This window comes from Bradysia coprophila (genome assembly GCF_014529535.1).
Source record: "Bradysia coprophila strain Holo2 chromosome X unlocalized genomic scaffold, BU_Bcop_v1 contig_117, whole genome shotgun sequence".
NCBI classification, from domain to species: Eukaryota; Metazoa; Arthropoda; class Insecta; order Diptera; family Sciaridae; genus Bradysia; species Bradysia coprophila.
Window position 1 is genome coordinate 2,480,026 of NW_023503292.1, and position 19,763 is coordinate 2,499,788.

The window sequence follows — 19,763 nt, forward strand, 5'->3', positions numbered from 1 at the left end:
GGATTAAATGTTTTCTGGTGGTACCGACCAGTAGATGGTTAAGTTCGATATTGGATTTTGATCGGACTTGAAATTTTTGATCTAAGACAATTTTTGCGTGAAATTGTATTCTCAATAGCTTAGAGTAATACACCTCTAGGTATAATTACTCTTAGCTTAATAGTACATTAGTTAGCAATGGGGCAAATGATGGAAATGTTACTCCTTGTATTAAATTGTATATCCCCGAAGAATACAAACTTCGGTTTCACTCGTTGTAAATATTGTTTGTTTGTATTCTTCTCGGTATGTATAACATACTCAAAAATGCCTCTCCTGATCACATCGTGTTATAATTTACTATTTTCCATGCTTAGGCTTATAAATATTTGAACGAACGTGAACTTTGCGGCCAGAGCGAAGCGAGGGCCGTAATTCACGCGAGAGTAATTTATTCAAGAGGTAGTGAAGAAATATGCCATTTTAAAAGCGTTATTAAGTACTCATATTTATTGGGTGTAAAACATCGCTGAACCTTCAACTCACAGTTCTGTTTGTTTCTTCATAAAGTTAAATTAATTTCTAAATTTCTAAACGCCCAGTGAAAATAAAAGAGATACACAATTAATGATGTAGCAAATAGACCATTCTTGTTTCGCTTTTTCATCTGACTTTAATTTTGTGTTCTTAAAAACTTGCTCTTTTAAAAATGGATGCGCTAACTCAAAAAATGTTTATAATTTCCAAATTTCTACGTTAAATACATTTGTTGAAGTCGATGGATTTAGTGAAGTTCAAAAATGAAAGTTCGTCTAAGGTTGAAATAAGCGAAATCACTATTCACTACCCCTACCCATACAATATTACGAAAAGTTTATCTAGTGTAAAACTCTTACCTGGTGATGATGATAGCGGTGAAACGGCTGCTCGCTTACCAGTCTTACCAGTTTAGTGGTAAAAACTACCTGAATATTATCTTAATAGCTGCGAACAGTGAGTGCATATTTATCTCATCAATCAATAAATTTGTAGAATCGTAGCTGTTTTACAGATTCTTCACCAAAAGGAAAAAAATCTTTGAGACATCTTTTTCCTCATAATTGGATATTCATAACGGGGTGTGTGTGTACTTTTTGCTTACGATAATGACAATACCGTTAAGGTCAATAACCGAATTCTCAGTTTTTTGAAACGCTTCTGTTGTGATATTCGTTTATTTTAGTTTTCAATTTGAATAAAAACTGGTGTGAGTGTGGCTGTATAAATATTACCTCCCATTACGGGACAATTTTTTCCGTCCCTAACATTCACTCATTGTAATCATCCAAGACTTAATTTATTATACCTAAATAGCAACTTCATTTAAAAAAAATCTTTGCGATCGAAATAATCGCTTTTTTAGTGTCTACACAAAAATTTATGTAATACGAGTGTGTTGTGTTTCTTGTTTCTTCTTTATTTTTTTTATCCTTAGATTTAGAACCATCTTTCCACTGGATCGAGTGTATTTTCACTGCAACATTTTTTAATTGTCTCTTTCTATTTATGTCAGTTTTGAAAATATTTGTTAATTTAAACAATTTTATTACATCAGCCGAAGATGTTCTGTTGACAAAAATTGCCTTATTGTTGTTCATCATTATCCCATTCCAGCTTCAGGTTCTCCTTAAAATTTTCACCAGGTATTTGATCTTTGAACAGTAGAGCGTGTGGAAAACGTTGCTGACACTTGACCTTGTACTCAGTTGCGGATGATTCGCACACACCGAATACGCCATCCGTGAAGTAATTGTACGCTAGGGTGGCGTCCTGAAACACGTAAGAAAAAAAACACATGTACCATTCATATTATGCTGAATCTACAGTCAGAGGTAGTGCAATTTCAGCTGATCCATCTATACAATCAAAAGAGTTTATACACGGGTGAAGCTGTTACATGCTCGCGTGTGGTAGTGGTAACACCGTATAAATACGTATAAACAGTCTTGATTGTTTGTGTGGATCAGGTGAAATGCCTATAACTGTAATAATGTGTTAAACGGAAACTGGATTCCAAAACTGCGATGGACTGATTCTCAATTAGTGAAATTGTAAAGTATCTTTCTACGAAGGCTTTTTGTAAGTTAGTCTCTAACGGGAAGGAATCGTATATTTCTTACGACTGTTTTGCGGGCATCATTTTACTTGAAATGGCATCCATTGGAGTAAAAATGATGTTAATGGAGTCGAGTTATGGTCAAAAAATAATCATAGTAGTATAATGGGGAACGGTGCTCTACTAAAGTAACTTAAAAAAAGTTTATCCCCAAAAAAAAAAGATGTTCATCCGAAATGTACATCGATTCAGGACCTATTTTGCAGACATTACGTAGAAAACTTTTAATGTACTTCATAGGAGAAAAATCAAGTTGTTGAAGTGACCAACTCAAAAAGATACTAATTCCCTTGACTGAAAGTCAGGGTCTTACACCAGAAAATACAGAAAAATGTGGATAACATAAAGGTTCACTGTGATTGAAAATGTATGAAATGCTATGAAAAACGTTGAATGTGGGTAATAGTTTTTCGTTGAAGGCACGATAACTTGAGTAATTCTCAACCAATTTGGATGATTCTTTTTTTTAAATACGTGGAATTAAAATCCCGAGGCTAAGTTCGAAGATGGGCTATGTAGGACTCAGGATCTGAAAGCTTTCCGAGAAAAACGGGATTTTATAGCTTTAATTAATATATATTACACACTTGTCACGAAGAAGTCGAGGCTTGTCGAGGCTTGCCGAGTGTGTACTCTATTTTATCACATAAGCGAAAACGAGACAACAACATAGAACTGAAGTGTAATTTTTGAATTATTCTTCTAGGTAAGTAATTTTAACATCCGAACACCGCGCGTATGTGATAAAAAAGATTACTTTGATGAAATTTGATTTTGTTTGGTAGTGTGTGTAAATCGTATAAGTATCAAAGTATGTTATCGATGTGCATGAAACTAGTAGGAAGAATAATTTCGTCATTCGATGTCCAGCTTTTAACGTGTAAACATCTCTTGCTAGTGAACTACTAACATCTTGATAGTTGACTATCACATTTGATAGTTGACTAACAACCTAATAGTTGACTATCAAGTTGTTTGTCATTTGTCAAGTAGGTAGTTTTTTTACTCCCTTCACAACCACATCTTACGCCTGCAAAATGCCTGTTATCAAATGAGCACACTTTGATTAAAAAGTGTAAGAAATTTTAAGAAAAAAGTTAAATTTTTGCAGGCAATATAAGATGAATTATTCTCAACTAATTTCTAAAGATTTTTTTTTAAATTCATGGAATTAAATGAATCAAAGAAATATTGTAAAAATTTTACGAGTGTGAAGTTTGCGGCCAGAGCGAAGCGAGGGCCGTAATTCACACGAGTCGTGATATTTTATTCACGATTGAAGGTTTTGTGAATGGGAAATTATATTCGAGGGATATTTTTTTCTCGGTCTACCAATAAATTTCTCCTTTTACAAATATTTTAAATCCATTTACCACTATATAGTCGAAATTGGTACCAATTTACCGAAAGTATTGGTAAGCTGAGTTATTTTTAACGATCAACCAAAAACTAATAAAGTTCATTTATTACCATGTGATGGTATATTAAGTACCGGGGGCTTTCTTTTTTTTGTACAAAAGTGTAAGGCAAGAACATCTATCCCTTTTTTTGTTGTGTGAAAAAGTCCTCGGTCCACATTCACAAAACATTACTTCGCATCTACTCTGATGTAACAAAAAGTCAATCAAACAGAATAATAAACAGCCCATACGAGTGGGAAGTTTACGGCCAGAGCGAAGCGAGATTTACGGTTGATTGAAAATCATGAAAATTGAAAATTTCTAAGAAAATTGAGAACTCAAAAATCATTCCACCGCTCGATGGTTTCCAAAGAATTTTTTTTGTCAAATTTTACTGCCATTTGCGTGGATCCATTGATATAGTAAATATATATTGAATTTGACAAGTTTTTATACATCAAAAATACATTTAGAAAAGTGTCAGTGAAGGGACCTGACCCGCCCAAAAGGTGGGACCTAGTAATGTAAAAAACACAAAATCTTCATTCTTTTTATATTTTACGTGGTGTTGATAGGAGGAACGTAACTAACCGATTTATAACGATCAATTTATGAAAATGAAAACTATTCTTCCTTTGATTACTTTATTCAGAGATCGGTTTAAAATGGCCACCTATTTTAGGAATTCAGGAGGTTTGATTTAAGATGGATTTTAGGAGTTTTTCGATTGGTGATGTCTTCTTCTTCTTCTTCTTTTTCAGCCTGTTTCTATCCACTGCTGGATGTAGGCCTCTCCAACTTCTTTCCATTTCGTACGATCCATTGCCATTTGCTGCCAGTTTGTACCTGCAATATTCTTAATTCCGTTTGTCCATCTCTCTGGTGGTCTACCTATAGCTCGTCTTTTATATGGTCGCCAGTTCATGATCTTTTTGGTCCAACGTTCGTCTGTCCTTCTTGCAATATGTCCCGCCCAGCTCCATTTCAGAGATGCTATTCTTTCCATGACATCAACGATCCTGGTTTGTTGTCGAATCCATTGATTCGTCATTCTGTCTCTGATTGTTATTCCAAGCATACTCCGTTCCATGGCTCTTTGTGTCACTCTCAATTTATCTTCGGATGCTTTTGTTAAAGTTAACGTTTCCGCTCCATAAGTGAGCACTGGAAGGACACAAGTGTCGAAAACTTTGCGTTTCAGACTATTATTCATTTTGCTTTTGAAAATTAGTCTGAGTTTTCCGAACGCTGCCCATGCAAGACCAATCCTACGTCTTATTTCTGCAGTTTGGTTGTCCAGACCTAACTTCAGTTTATGTCCTACATATACATAGCTGTCGACTCGTTCAATGACAGTGTCACCAATTTTGATTTCTCTATCGTCCCCGATGTTGGTCATGACTTTTGTTTTCGATAAGTTGATCTTGAGGCCAACTTTGCTCGCCTCTTCACTTAACTGTTGTAGCATAAGCTGAGCCTGACCTAGATTCGCTGCTATCGGTACAATGTCATCAGCGAAGCGGAGATTGCTCAGGTACTCTCCATTTATATTTATTCCCATTTTACTCCAGTTTAACTTCCTAAAAATACTCTGCAGAATCGCCGTGAATAATTTCGGTGAAATGGTGTCACCCTGCCTTACACCTCGGCCAATTCTGAATTTCTCCGTGCTCTTATGAAGTTTTATACATGAAGTAGCATTTTTGTACACATATCGAATTGTGTTGGAGTACCTTGAGTCTACTCTACATTCGTCTAATGCGTCCAATATCGACCATGTTTCCACTGAATCGAAAGCTTTTTCGAAGTCTATGAATAGCAAGACTATGTCGATGTTGTATTCACGACACTTCTCAATAAGCGTTCTCATCACCTGCAAATGGTCGTTTGTGCTGAAACCAGATCTGAAAGCAGCTTGTTCAACAGGTTGGTAGAAGTCGAACTTGTTAGTGTTCCTCTTCGTAATGATTTTCATAAACAACTTGTAGAGTGTTGACAATAGGCTTATGGGTCGGTAATTTTCCAGCTTTGTTATGTCTCCTTTTTTATGCAGCAATGTAATTACCGCATTTTCCCAGGCTTCTGGTACTTCTTCCCATTGGAGACATTGATTAAACAAAGCCGTGATTGCCTTTAATAATGAGTCTCCACCTAGTTTAATGGCTTCCACTGGAACACCATCTTCTCCGGGAGACTTTTTGTTTTTCATCTTGGCTACTGCAGCTTTGACTTCATCAACAGTTATGTCTCATTTGGCACAAAGTGAAATTTCAATATGTAAAAAGTTAGGTATGACCTCAGCATTATCAGCAAATATTTTTTTAGTCTTGAGCTTCACTTTAGGAGTCTTAAAACAATATGATCAAGTGGGAGCAAACGGTTTTCCAAACTCCTGTCAGGTAGCTAAATTATTAGCTTATTTGACTAAAATCCACCGAGAAAAAATTAATAATTTTTCTCTTGATATTACTAACATTGGATCTGTTTTAAAGACATATATTCGCGACATAGCGAAGCGTTTTTCTGTTGATAAGGTAAAAAAAATAGTAGACGATACAAAATGACTGCCGTAGTACCGTTCCAGATGCTATTCCAGCAGTTGGGCCCTCAGAAAGAAGGAAAAAATCTACATTTTGGCACAAACTTTTTTTCCACGACTTTTGTAGGCTTGCAGCTCAAAAGTACTGCCAGTAACTGGGTTCATTTATATGTGGAACGATAGTGGGTAAGGCCAGATACAACACCCCATACTCAGTTCCGTGGAACATCGAGGCTCCAAGAGAAGGCGGACTTTCCGAACATCTACTAAATTTTAGTCATAACTCTCGTGGATCTACTCGCACCAAGCAGTGCGTATACTCTACGTGTAGGTCTTTCCAAGGCCGATATTCGTACAACATTACACCAATTTAAAATAATTTTTTCTTGAGTTATTGTCGAAAAACTGTTCTCGATACCCTCCGACATGTCTTCACTTTTGAACGCTTTTGACAGAAAACATTTTTTTTTAGAAAAAGTGAAAGATACGTGTTCCCTAGAATTGAAAAACGAATCCAACGAGCTATCACCCTTTAAAATCGGAGACCGCACGTCCCCCAATCACCTGAAGATTTGGCGATATCACTTTAAGTCACGCAGTGAAATAATCAATGTTATGTACGATCAAAGTAGTGCGTATTAGTAGATTATCATCATATAAGGGGGAATAGTCAAGGCTTGCCGAGCGAAAACTAGACAACAAAATGCGGGAATGACAATTTCCACTGAAAGTTTAAGGTAATGCATGATTTAGACCTCTAGGGATGTAACGGTGACGTCACAACATGGCGAGAATGCGATAAACGGATTTTCAATGGAATAATCAATTATCACATGGGCATCGGAAACAGGCAATTTTATTTCCATTATTGGATAGATTGTGGATTTGAACACTATTTCACAGGACTCTTAATGATATATTCATGGACTATTTGATCGAAAATTTAATTTCCAAACAAATGATTTTGATTTTTAAATTTCGCATCCCAAAAGACCGACTCGAAGGCAGTGCCATCGCTGATTTTCGCGGTAGTGACGATAACAATTTCCACAATCTATTGCGAAGATCACTATTTTGTCGGGTGTCGGGAATTAAGGAGGTTTTAGCACAAAAATAAGGAGAAATAAGGAAATTGTTGGTTGAAATTAAGGAAAAATGAGGAGAAATTTTTCGATTAAAATTAACATCGGAAGTCCGCCTCAACTTTAAAATAAAACGCATAATTGTTTATTTTAACGTATCGTTTTTGTAAAGTTGTATGGTAAAATTCACTTTTATCAAGATGAAAATTTGAATATTTTGGGCGCGTTTAAGGCTTGAATTAGGAGGGATTCTTTTGAAAAACAGCCTACCGAAATCGGACGCATTTTCCGGTGGACTTTTTTATATGTGCCTAGAAAGGTATCCGTCCCTAGAAGCCAAAACCACTTTCAAAAAAATTCTTCGAAGTTTGTGTGGCTGGTGAAAGGTGATCAAAAACCGAAAACTTGCACTTTTCTTACAAAAATTTCTCCAGTTACGCGAGCCGTACAGGGTCGTGTGTGGTGTCAGAAAGATAATCACATGTACTATTGAGCCGAATAGGACTTATTGGGTTTAAAATTCATTGACACTGAAACATGTGAAACACCGCCAAAGACTGTCCCAAGCCAGTTTGAAAAAGAGTGGAGGGAATGAAGTTTAACGAGGACGTGGCAGTAGATAAGATAGGATTAGATAGATCAATCTTAAGGCTGAATGAATCGTGAGTTGGAAGCCGAAAGAATTGGGGTTAAGGGACCAACGTTGAGGCGAAACAACACGATCAGGAAGCCCAAGGATAGAACGATCCCAGAATTCTTATTAGCTACTAGGTTAAGCTTTTCAACGACGTCCCTTAAAAGACGTCAATAACCTTTTGCTCAGATAGGTTCAAAAGAATGGGCAAAGCTTTATGGAAAAGAATGTTCAAAAAGAGTAACACTACCCCGTCGGGCACTGTGCACTTTGATAGGCACTGTGGTCCCGGTACGTGCAGAAATGCGCGGGTCAGAGCTCGGGGATTACCGGGGGCGAGCAAAGTAAAGCTTTCATACTCACCAACCCGCAGTAGCAAGCGTGGTGTTTTAATGCTAAAAACCTTCAAACGAAGCCACAACGAATTATACATTGCCACATATAATGCCAGAACATTGTCGTCAAGACAAAAAATGCAAGAAATGGAAGAAGAGCTAGAAAAGATAAAATGGGATGTTGTGGGAGTGAGCGAAGTGAGAAAACCTGGAGAGGAATGCCTGAAATTACAATCAGGGCATACATTCTTCTACCGAGGAAGTGATAGTCAGATGCTGATGCACGGTGTCGGATTGTTCATAAACAAGCGGTGGTCGGATCGCATAACTCACACGAAAAGCATATCCGATCGAGTGATATACGTAAGCCTGAAGATAAATAACAGATACAGTGTCAAATTAATTCAGGTTTACGCACCCACGTCCACCCATGATGACGAAGAAGTAGAAAGATTCTATGAAGATGTCGAGAAAGCTCTGGACGAAAACCCATCACATTACCAATATCTCATCGGTGATTTCAATGCGAAGCTGGGAAAACGAGAAGAAGACTCCGAAGTTTCTATTGGCAGTTTTAGCAACGACCAAAGAAATGAGCGTGGAAATGTTTTACTCAACTTCCTACAGCAACACAATTTGTACGCAATGAATTCATTTTTTGCAGGAAAGCCTCAACGTAAATGGACTTGGGCTAGTGCAGATGGTGTAACGAAAAATGAGATCGATTACATCATAACTGGCTGTAAGTCAACCGTTAAGAACGTTACGGTCCTAAACAATTTTTCAACAGGTAGTGATCACCGAATGGTTCGTGCAAGAGTCACGTTAAATACCAGATTTCAAAGATCACAACTAGTTCAAAAAAGTGAAAGGATTGACGTACAACGGCTTTACACACAAAATGAAGAATTTGCTACGAAAATGACTGCCGAATTAGATAACGTCAACAATCAATGTGAAACATTGGACGAATTGAATACCAAAATCGTCGATACAATAATGGGTTTCATGAAATCCAAATGCAAATCCGTCCAAGGGAAAGAATCAAAACTCAGCAGAGAAACATTAGACCTGATCGCAAGCAGAGCAGAGTTGGTAAAAAACGGAGGACGAGATTCGGTGGAATACCGGAACTTGTCTAAAAGTATCAACAAAGCAAGGAGATCAGATGAAAGAAAATATAATGTCCAATTGGCTCAAAACATAATTGAAGCTAACTGCAATATGAAAGTCCTACGGAGAAAAATGACAAACGCCAAAAAAGAAATCTTCAAATTACGAGACAAAACAGGAACGATCCAAACGGATCGAAATGCGATATTAAATATTGCAACAGAATTTTATGAAAATTTGTTTTCTTCAGCAAGACAGAGTCCAACGGAAGAAACCGAAGATAGACCAATAATAAGAAACGTGGGATCGGAGGATATGCCCGACATAACTGTTGATGAAGTCAAGGCCGCAGTAGCCGAGATGAAAAACAAAAAGTCTCCAGGAGAAGATGGTGTTCCAGTGGAAGCCATTAAACTAGGTGGAGACTCCTTATTAAAGGCAATCACGGCTTTGTTTAATCAATGTCTCCAATGGGAAGAAGTACCAGAAGCTTGGGAAAATGCGGTAATTACATTGCTGCATAAAAAAGGAGACATAACAAAGCTGGAAAATTACCGACCCATAAGCCTATTGTCAACACTCTACAAGTTGTTTATGAAAATCATTACGAAGAGGAACACTAACAAGTTCGACTTCTACCAACCTGTTGAACAAGCTGCTTTCAGATCTGGTTTCAGCACAAACGACCATTTGCAAGTGATGAGAACGCTTATTGAGAAATGTCGTGAATACAACATCGACATAGTCTTGCTATTCATAGACTTCGAAAAAGCTTTCGATTCAGTGGAAACATGGTCGATATTGGACGCATTAGACGAATGTAGAGTAGACTCAAGGTACTCCAACACAATTCGATATGTGTACAAAAATGCTACTTCATGTATAAAACTTCATAAGAGCACGGAGAAATTCAGAATTGGCCGAGGTGTAAGGCAGGGTGACACCATTTCACCGAAATTATTCACGGCGATTCTGCAGAGTGTTTTTAGGAAGTTAAACTGGAGTAAAATGGGAATAAAGATAAATGGAGAGTACCTGAGCAATCTCCGCTTCGCTGATGACATTGTACCGATAGCAGCGAATCTAAGTCAGGCTCAGCTTATGCTACAACAGTTAAGTGAAGAGGCAAACAAAGTTGGCCTCAAGATGAACTTATCGAAAACAAAAGTCATGACCAACATCGGGGACGATAGAGAAATCAAAATTGGTGACACTGTCATTGAACGAGTCGACAGCTACGTATATCTAGGACATAAGCTGAAGTTAGGTCTGGACAACCAAACTGCAGAAATAAGACGTAGGATTGGTCTTGCATGGGCAGCGTTCGGAAAACTCAGACTAATTTTCAAAAGCAAAATGAATAATAGTCTGAAACGCAAAGTTTTCGACACTTGTGTCCTTCCAGTGCTCACTTATGGAGCGGAAACGTTAACTTTAACGAAAGCATCCGAAGATAAATTGAGAGTGACACAAAGAGCCATGGAACGGAGTATGCTTGGAATAACACTCAGAGACAGAATGACGAATCAATGGATTCGACAACAAACCAGGGTCGTTGATGTCATGGAAAGAATAGCATCTCTGAAATGGAGCTGGGCGGGACATATTGCAAGAAGGAAAGACGAACGTTGGACCAAAAAGATCATGAACTGGCGACCATATAAAAGACGAGCTATAGGTAGACCACCAGAGAGATGGACAAACGGAATTAAGAATATTGCAGGTACAAACTGGCAGCAAATGGCAATGGATCGTACGAAATGGAAAGAAGTTGGAGAGGCCTACATCCAGCAGTGGATAGAAACAGGCTGAAAAAGAAGAAGAAGAAGAAGAAACATGTGCAGTTGAAGTTTTCAACCGAAGACTTACACTGTTCTTACTGAAATTTCTCGAGGTACACAAAACGTACATGGTCGTGTGAAGTATCATTTGAAAGGTAATTTAATGTGCTTTTGGGCCAAATAGGGACTTATGAAGTTTGGATGCATCTATGATGAAATATGTACACCTAAACATTTCAACTTCTATTTCATCGTAGATGCATCCAAACCACATAAGACCCTATTTGGCCCAAAAGCATATTAAATTGCCTGTCAAATGACACCCTACACGACCATCTACGTTTTGTGTACCTAGAGAAATTTCAGTAAGAACAGTGTAAGTCTTCGGTTGAAAAATTCGGCCGCGCAGCGAATTTTTTTTTCTTAATTTTGATTTCGATGAAATTTGCGCAAAATAAGGAAAATAAGGATTTTTTAATAAAATAAGGAGGAATAAGGTGGTTTTTATAAAAATAAGGAAAAATAAGGAAATAAGGAGGTGTGGGAGGCCTGTTCTTTAGCATCACCCAAAGCTAATCGTAATTTTAAAAGATTTTTTCGAACATGCGTTACTCTAATAGGGAAATAATTGAAAAGCCGTTTAACCGGTCAATAGTAACCAAAAACCTAGCGACCATTTACGTTTCTGCCATCATTTATGAAAAAATCAAACTAATAACGTACCTCAAGCGTCAAGCGCTCGAAATCGAATGACATGACTAGTTGAACGGCAGCGTTCCGTTTCGTTGCATCTAATTCGTACATACATCGGGCGACTTGGAGAACGTGATGAAATGAGTTGGAAAATTTCTGCAAAACATCCTGATTCATAGCATCAGCATCTCGGCCGTCGAACAACACTTTCGTTTCCTTATCGATAACCGTTCGGACGTGTTCATTGATCTCACCATTGACCGTAAGCGCTTTGTAGAATTTAACGATGCACGTGTGTAAATTCGGATCGGTCGGATCTAAACTCTTTGCTCGTTTGATCGATTGCAACATCAGCAACAATTTGTTCTTTCGATAATAGATCTCAAATGCCAGCAAATGAGTTTTGATGCATTCTTTGGCTAAAATTTGTAGCGGTCGCAAAAAGTCAATTGCTTTTTCGAGTGGATCGTCGGGTCTAGCTAATTTTTCTGGTACCAATTCATCCAGCTGGGGCGCTTCAGGATCTCCATCCTGATTTTGTAACTGGCGGGATTTGTTATGTTGCTCTTTCTTCACTTGGGCCTGGACCGCTTGGGCCGATTCCAGTTCTGCCTTCTTTTTGGCCTTGCGTTGTTTGTTGCGCAGCTTTTTTAGTTCAGATGGTGGCAGATTTTCTGTGGTCGACAAACAAAAATGGCAAAATTAAAATTTCAACAAAAAGAAATCGTTTCCCATCGTCCCATCTTACCCGTATCAAATTCTTCAACTTGCTGCTCTGTTTTCAGTGGCTTATCGTACAGTCTGACATACACCTAAAAGAAAATCAAAAATCAATTTTCCGGCTAGTTCACCATGTTAATCGAAAGATTTTACCTCGATTGCACATCTAGCTGCTTTGAAGTAGAACGGATGTTGTCGTAAAACATCTTCCAGTCGCAACAATCCAACATAAGCTCTCAATGTCATTTTCCGCATACAGTACGTGTGAAAGTCGAATTGATCTTCAATTATTTCAGAGAAATGCCGATCAACTTCATGGCATTTTTTCAATGCATCGCCCCATTTTTCCAGCCTCTGATACGCTAAAGCACATTCGGTTTGGAACCACATGCACTGCATCTCATTCAAATTTTCCATCGCCGAAACGTCTTCACGCGTGAATTTTGCACAAATTTCTTCCGCCTCTTTTACCATATTCGCTCTCAGCATGTACTTGGCACATTTCGAATTGATATAACGGTCGGCCGTGTCCAGACTTTGTGCTTCGTCCAGCCATTTGAATGCTTCCACCAAATCGCCGGCATGCTTGTAAATTCGACCCTTCGTCACAAACAATTCAATCAGCGTCGGTGTGTGTTCGATGGCCGCATTTATATATTCTAGAGCTTTGGTTGTATCACGCAAGTGATCATAATGCTGGGCCATGAAGTACAATGTCCACAGTAGCGCCGATGCCGGTTCCTGTGCCAGGTCAGCCGCGTTGTCAGCCGTGGAAAAATGACCGGTTTGTTTTAGCGAATCGTGATAGCCATGAATCAATTCCGTGATCACTTTGACTTTGTCAGCGTGCTGGTACAACGAACGAACGTTTACGAACAGTGGGGGAACGCCTTTTCTCAAGCCGCGACGCAGATAGTCGTCGACAATTTCGCGGAATCGATCTCCATGTGCTACATTTAATGGTAAACGTTTGGGACAGATTGAGTGCGGGTATTCCGACTGAAAAAAAGAAACAGAAAATATTCGATGATCATCTTTATCGCTCCGGGGTACGTTTGTAGTAACTACAGTGCTATTATATGATTGTGATTTTACTGAGAAACAGCCCTCATGCTGAGTTGAGTAAACTGAACACACAAATTAACGCAGAAACAGAATGCTCTCCGCTCAAGAATTAGATTGCACTTTGAATCGACGGATCAGTCTCTGAGCACAGCCGATTATTATTTTACTCACCTGAAACGTTTTATAAATGTTCACAATCTCATCGGAATCCTTAGTTTGCCTTGCTTCAATATACTTTTGGTAGTAGAGTGTATTCTCCGGATTGCGTTTAATCAATCCTTCCCAAATCGGTACAGCTGTGCTAAATTTTCCTAATTTAAGGCACAATTCGCCCATTGTTTCCTTGACCGCTAATTTGTCGACAATCTGAGCGGAGAAATCATCCAAATGCTTTAATGCCTTGTCGATGTTACCGGACTCCTGAAGGATTTGATTTTGATATAGCAATAATTCACTGTGCTTGTAATCGTACGTTTCCTAAAAAATAATTAAAATAATTCGGATGAAAAACCGGTCGGTCACGTTTGAATAAACAGATTAATTTACGTTCAACGATTGAGATTGTCTAAAGGTTTCTAAAATACTATTTGCAGTCTCAAAATCTCCCAGTAAATGATAGCTCATCGCAAATCCAATCCAGGAAGCATGCTGTGATGGACGAAGCTTGAACAATTGATGTCGCGTTTCCTATCGGACAACAGCAAAATGAATAAATCAATAAACCAATCGATCGAAACTTCAAAGAAAATCGCAGCAGAAACTCACTCTGTACCCTTCCAAATCTCTCATTTGAATTTGCAGTAATGACAAATCGCGCAATATTTGAATGTTGTCCTTTTCACACTTCAATGCATTCCGATAGCACTTGATAGCTTCATCGTACTTCTTGTCTGATCGTTGCAATAACCCATACACATGCCAGCACACGTGCGATTTCAGGTCATTTCGTAAACCGCGACGCACATGATCATAAGCCTCATCCTTCCGACCCAAGCAATTTAATGTCAAACCTTTCATTGCCAAAGTCTCTCCATGTTCAGTGTATTTCGGATTGGTTAAAATTTGCTTGGCTAGTTTCAGACCATTTTTGTATTGCTTCATTTCGTAGCATTTCTGAAAGAAAAATGCGAAAGGTAAAGAAACGAACTTATTTCGAAATTCGCATGGATCTTCGTGTAGATTGGGAAATTCGTAAACATCGTCTTTAAAAAAAAAATCAGAATGAGGTTATGTTTACAATGAATTCGTATAAACAGTATTTTGGTTATTACTGTACTATCCGGACGGAAATTATTGAGGATGAAACAAACAAAAAAATCCGGAACGAAAATAGCACATATTTATACCTGAAATGAAATGTTTCATTCATTGATAAAACTGATCAACCTCATGCTTTTCTCATGTCATAATCCGGCGATATTATAATCAGCAGCATGACATTTAACGTCGAAAAATGGGTGCCCTTATATAGGGAAAGACTTACCAGAATCTTTCTGAATATAGCACTTTCTTTCGGTGGCAATGGGTCACTGGAAGGCATTTTTGGTGGCGGATAACACAAACTGGTATGAGAAATATGCAATGTGTGCAATTTTTGTGGTAAATTTTCGTTATTTCGGCAATAATAACACACAGAACGACTCAAAATGCGTTGTTCAACAAATTTTAATAAATTTCATCGCCATTCGTAAAAAACGAGAAGAACGAGATATCAAAGTACTGAATTGTCATTAGAGAACGTACTAGCTCTGACAATATGTCAGATCAATGTTGCCAGATTATTGAATTCGTATGGTGAATGATTTTCAGGATTTTGAACAAAACAAAAATTGAAAAAACACATCTCTTCAATGTCTGAAGCGTGTGGAAGACGTTGTTCATGGGATTACTATTTGAAAGAAAAAGTGAATAATGAAATGAAAGAAGAGTTGGCATGATGGCGCTGTCATTTTTAAACATGGCTGGGTGCCCTGCCAATGAATGTGCTTCGATTCACGTCCTCATTTCGCAAGTGCTGATATCCACTTACGCACTGTGAAATGGGACACAAGTGGCGTCATCCAAGATAGATAGTATGGGCTTACTATCAAGGCTGTATACATGGATGACACAACATACTTGATGATATTATTTGCGAATTTGCATACAAAAAATTCTGATGTCGCCATGACAATGTAGTAAACTTATGAAAAAATCATCAGAAGTGGTTGTGATCCCGCGTATCTAATGAAATGGCGAACTGCAAATCTAGGATCTACCCAAAGTTTACAGCATTAGTTTGAGTCCGATGACACCTTCTTATTGACTACGATTTACTTGCGTTTTTTTTTAAATCAAATTCAGTATGACTTCTTCGTGGGGGAACTGCGTTTCATCTCTAAACAGATGGCCCAAGTTACTACAGTTTGTTCATTTCATTTTTACACAGTTTTAGATATGTCAGAGTTTTAAATGTACCCAGTCAATTAAGTTCTTCCCAAATTATGAACTTTTGGCGCAAAATTTAAAATTTCTATCGCGAATTCAAATATTGCGCAATTTGGGAAGAACTTAATTGACTGGGTACATTAAAAACTCTGACATATCGACAATCTTTAGAAACTGTGTAAAAATGAAATGAACAAACTGTATGCAGTTTGGATAGATGGTGTTTGTATCGAACTTACGTGCCACCGCAAATCTGATTCGGTTTTATGTACATTTATGTCGTTTATTAGTTTGCTTTGTTTAATTTATTTTTTTGTATTTTTTGTATAAGCTGCTGATTTTGAATTATCTCTGAACATTTGTATAAGGAGTTATCCTTTTTGTTCTGAATTAATAAACCAAATTGAATTGAATTGAATTTACCTCCCCGCTTATCTACCTTGGTCATTGACTCCACACTATATATACTGCAAATTTGAGCTCCGTCAATAAAACTTGCGAATAAATTCTTAACTAAAAATGAATTTTTTGATAAAATGCATCGCACCGTTCGACCGCACTATCTTGATTTCATGTTGGTTCTTATTCAGCTATGAAAGTACGGATGGCACAACTAGAGAAAACGAACTAGTGCTATTGTGATTTTTACTTTGCTTTTGCCTGATTCAATTTATGTTTGTTTTTGTATTCCACACACTGAGTAAGATTTTTTTCTGCTATAAGACTACATGACATGAATACATGAGACATAAAAGGGAACACAAGTAACGGCGTACGTCTATTTAACCTATACTTTTGAATAATGAGGAATTCATCCCATAAGTGTAATATCAAAACTTACCGCGCAGTGGGTCATTTTAATTGTTGATTTCCACCTACGAAAAAAGCACTCTGTTTTCTCTGCGTGTTCACTTTAAATTATTTACAAAAGGCTTAGCTAAACGGAGGCAAGATAGGGTGTTTTTTTTTGTAACTGTCAGTTGTAAATATTTAAACATGTCAATTTTTGTTTATGTTTTGAAAGTGTTTTTACGATCGGAACTAATTTTTGATGCAAAATGTTGATATGATTAGAAGAAAGACACGAAAACGACTGAAGATGCATCAATAAAGGTGCGAAACGTCTCAAGAAATTGTTGTTTCATTTCTTGTAAATGAGTTGGACCGATAAATCTACCAAAGCCAAAAAACCCACAATTTTGCTTACACGGTCAAGGAAAAAGTTGGACGAATACATGTAAATATTTAAATTTTTGGCGCAATAATGGCCTTAATTGTTTATTTTTGAAGTTAAGCAAATAAAAGCATATAATTGGTACAGAAAAAAATGTGTTAAAAAGCATTGTTGCATTCACCTTAAATTCAAACGAATATTCCATATTTGTGAAATTGGCTGTGATCGATCTACCCGAGTTCATAATTGTATTGGTATCGGTAGAAGTAATTATTTTTATATGTCTCTATGTGGTAAGACTAACATTATGCATCAGCTCGGAGAGGGAGTTTGGGTTTATCTTTGCTAACACATAATATATATTATCTGACTAGAACGATAATCTCGATGTTATCCCTCTAGGGCCGATTTGTTTATCTCGATATATCTGTTTTTGGTAGATAAAACACGGGCTGGACACTCTATGAATAGAAGCATTTAAAAAATGTAGAATAGCGTGAACAGTTTCAGATGTGCATAATCTACCAAAAGAATATGACTAATTCTGACAAAATCAATGCTAAAATTGTCCAGTAGTTACTATAAGACTGTAACCATGAGGAAAATAAAAGTATAAAAATTCACTCGTACGGCTATAATTATAAAACAAAATCGTGTGATTTGCGACCCTCGCTTTGCTTGGGTCTCAAACTTCACATTCTCTAATTTATTCTGAAGTTATCGTGTTTTAGAAAAATGTTCTTTCGGGAAATACTGTTAGATCGCTCAACGTTATCGAATTTTTATTTGAAGTCGGTTGATAAATTAGATAAACTTTGTCTCCAAGTCTCCGACCGAGGGTCCGACACACGAGAGACAGTATATATCACACACTTGTCACGAAGAAGTCGAGGCTTGCCGAGGAAAATAAAAGTATAAAAATTCACTCGTACGGCTATAATTATAAAACAAAATCGTGTGATTTGCGACCCTCGCTTTGCTTGGGTCTCAAACTTCACATTCTCTAATTTATTCTGAAGTTATCGTGTTTTAGAAAAATGTTCTTTCGGGAAATACTGTTAGATCGCTCAACGTTATCGAATTTTTATTTGAAGTCGGTTGATAAATTAGATAAACTTTGTCTCCAAGTCTCCGACCGAGGGTCCGACACACGAGAGACAGTATATATCACACACTTGTCACGAAGAAGTCGAGGCTTGCCGAGACTGATAGTGACAAGTGTGTACTCTATTTTATCACATAAGCGAAAACGAGACAACAACATAGAATTGAAGTGTAATTTTTGAATTAAGCTTCTAGTTAAGTAATTTTGACAGCCGAACACCGCGCGTATGTGATAAAATATTTTTTACACTCGCCAAACCATGAAAATACTGAATATCACGCGTCAAAAGTTATCGGAAACCACACTTTTTTAGTTCTCTCTCAGCAGACCTTGCAAACAGGTCTAGGGATCCAGGCGATGTTTTCCTTAATGGTGGAGTTTGTTTATGTTATTCGTCAAAGAGAGAAATTTGATACGAAGGCGAAGCTTACTCTCCGTATCAACGAGTAGTGTGATGCACATCGAACGATCAATTCGTTCGGCTTTATATCGCGTAATTTCGGTTTCGTTTTTATTCTCATTCTTCTTCTATACATTCAAGTTCAACCTTGAACGGTGTGTATTATGTTTGGTTCTGTTGTTTGTGTATTTCATGGTGTGACAAGTGTAAAATTGTATGCATCACAGGATTGAAACCACGAAATTACATTATACGTGTGAATTCGTATACCGAGAGAATAATTTTTGCATAAGCATGTATGTTTCGTCGAGACGAAGTCTCTGTATACGAATTCACACGTATACTGTAATTTCGTGGTTTCAATCCAAGTGATGCAAATAACTATTCCAAACTTATTGAACTGTTCTGTCGTAAGCTCGGCTCCGCCTCTAGGACAAGCTCACGACGTGTACCGAAAAATTCCATTTTCACCACGAGTCACAAACGCCGTTATTTGCGATTTTAAACTGAAATGAGACAAAACAACAATGACAGCACAAACAACAACAAAGCATGTCGGAGCGATGAACTTTTTTGACCGCAAATACCTCTATTTGCTCTCTTTGAGAAGTACAGAAAATTTGAATTGTTCGATCGTAGTTCGAGTGAAATTGGTGAAGAGTTACTCAAGTTCTCGTGGCAATAAGGGGAAGATATATATCCAATGAAAATATGTGTCTGATCGACCAGCCAAATAAAAGTTCTAGGCGGTTTTGATCTTGATAAACTTGTGTAGACTTAATATAATGAGTAATTACTCATATCTCACTACTACAATATTGCCCATCTACGAAGTTAACCTCATCAATTTCATTCTTCGCCAAAAAAACTTTTCAAATTCGGTTGAGAATTACTCGAGTTATCTTGGTAACAAGCGTTACGGACGTTTTATGTATCAACGGTTTTACCAGGTTTAGTCAATGCAAGATTGTTCAAAATTTGATTTTTCGTTGTCGTACACATTCGGCCCTCTCTAAAGCAAACGTATGTCTTTGTACTAGCTCGAGTATGAGCAAAGTCTAAACACGGAAACTTCGATTCAAAAAAAGGCAATTTCAGTTGTACTGTCCAATGAAAAATATTAGGACCTGCCCACGAAAAAGATTTGTCGAAAGAGAAAAG

General features: G+C 37.5%; 1 protein-coding gene across 1 annotated transcript; it reads right to left on the reverse strand.

Moving 5' to 3' along the window:
* Positions 1–1,179: 1,179 nt before the first annotated feature.
* LOC119067042 (N-alpha-acetyltransferase 16, NatA auxiliary subunit) lies at positions 1,180–15,246 on the reverse strand. Its single transcript, XM_037169786.1, has 8 exons — positions 14,980–15,246; positions 14,262–14,609; positions 14,043–14,183; positions 13,668–13,973; positions 12,585–13,430; positions 12,460–12,523; positions 11,742–12,385; positions 1,180–1,788 (listed from the first exon to the last, which is right to left on the reverse strand). Exons 1-8 carry the CDS (start codon positions 15,034–15,036, stop codon positions 1,603–1,605), a joined length of 2,592 nt encoding a protein of 863 aa, XP_037025681.1. The 5' UTR covers positions 15,037–15,246; the 3' UTR covers positions 1,180–1,602.
* Between the last annotated feature and the right edge of the window lie 4,517 nt (positions 15,247–19,763).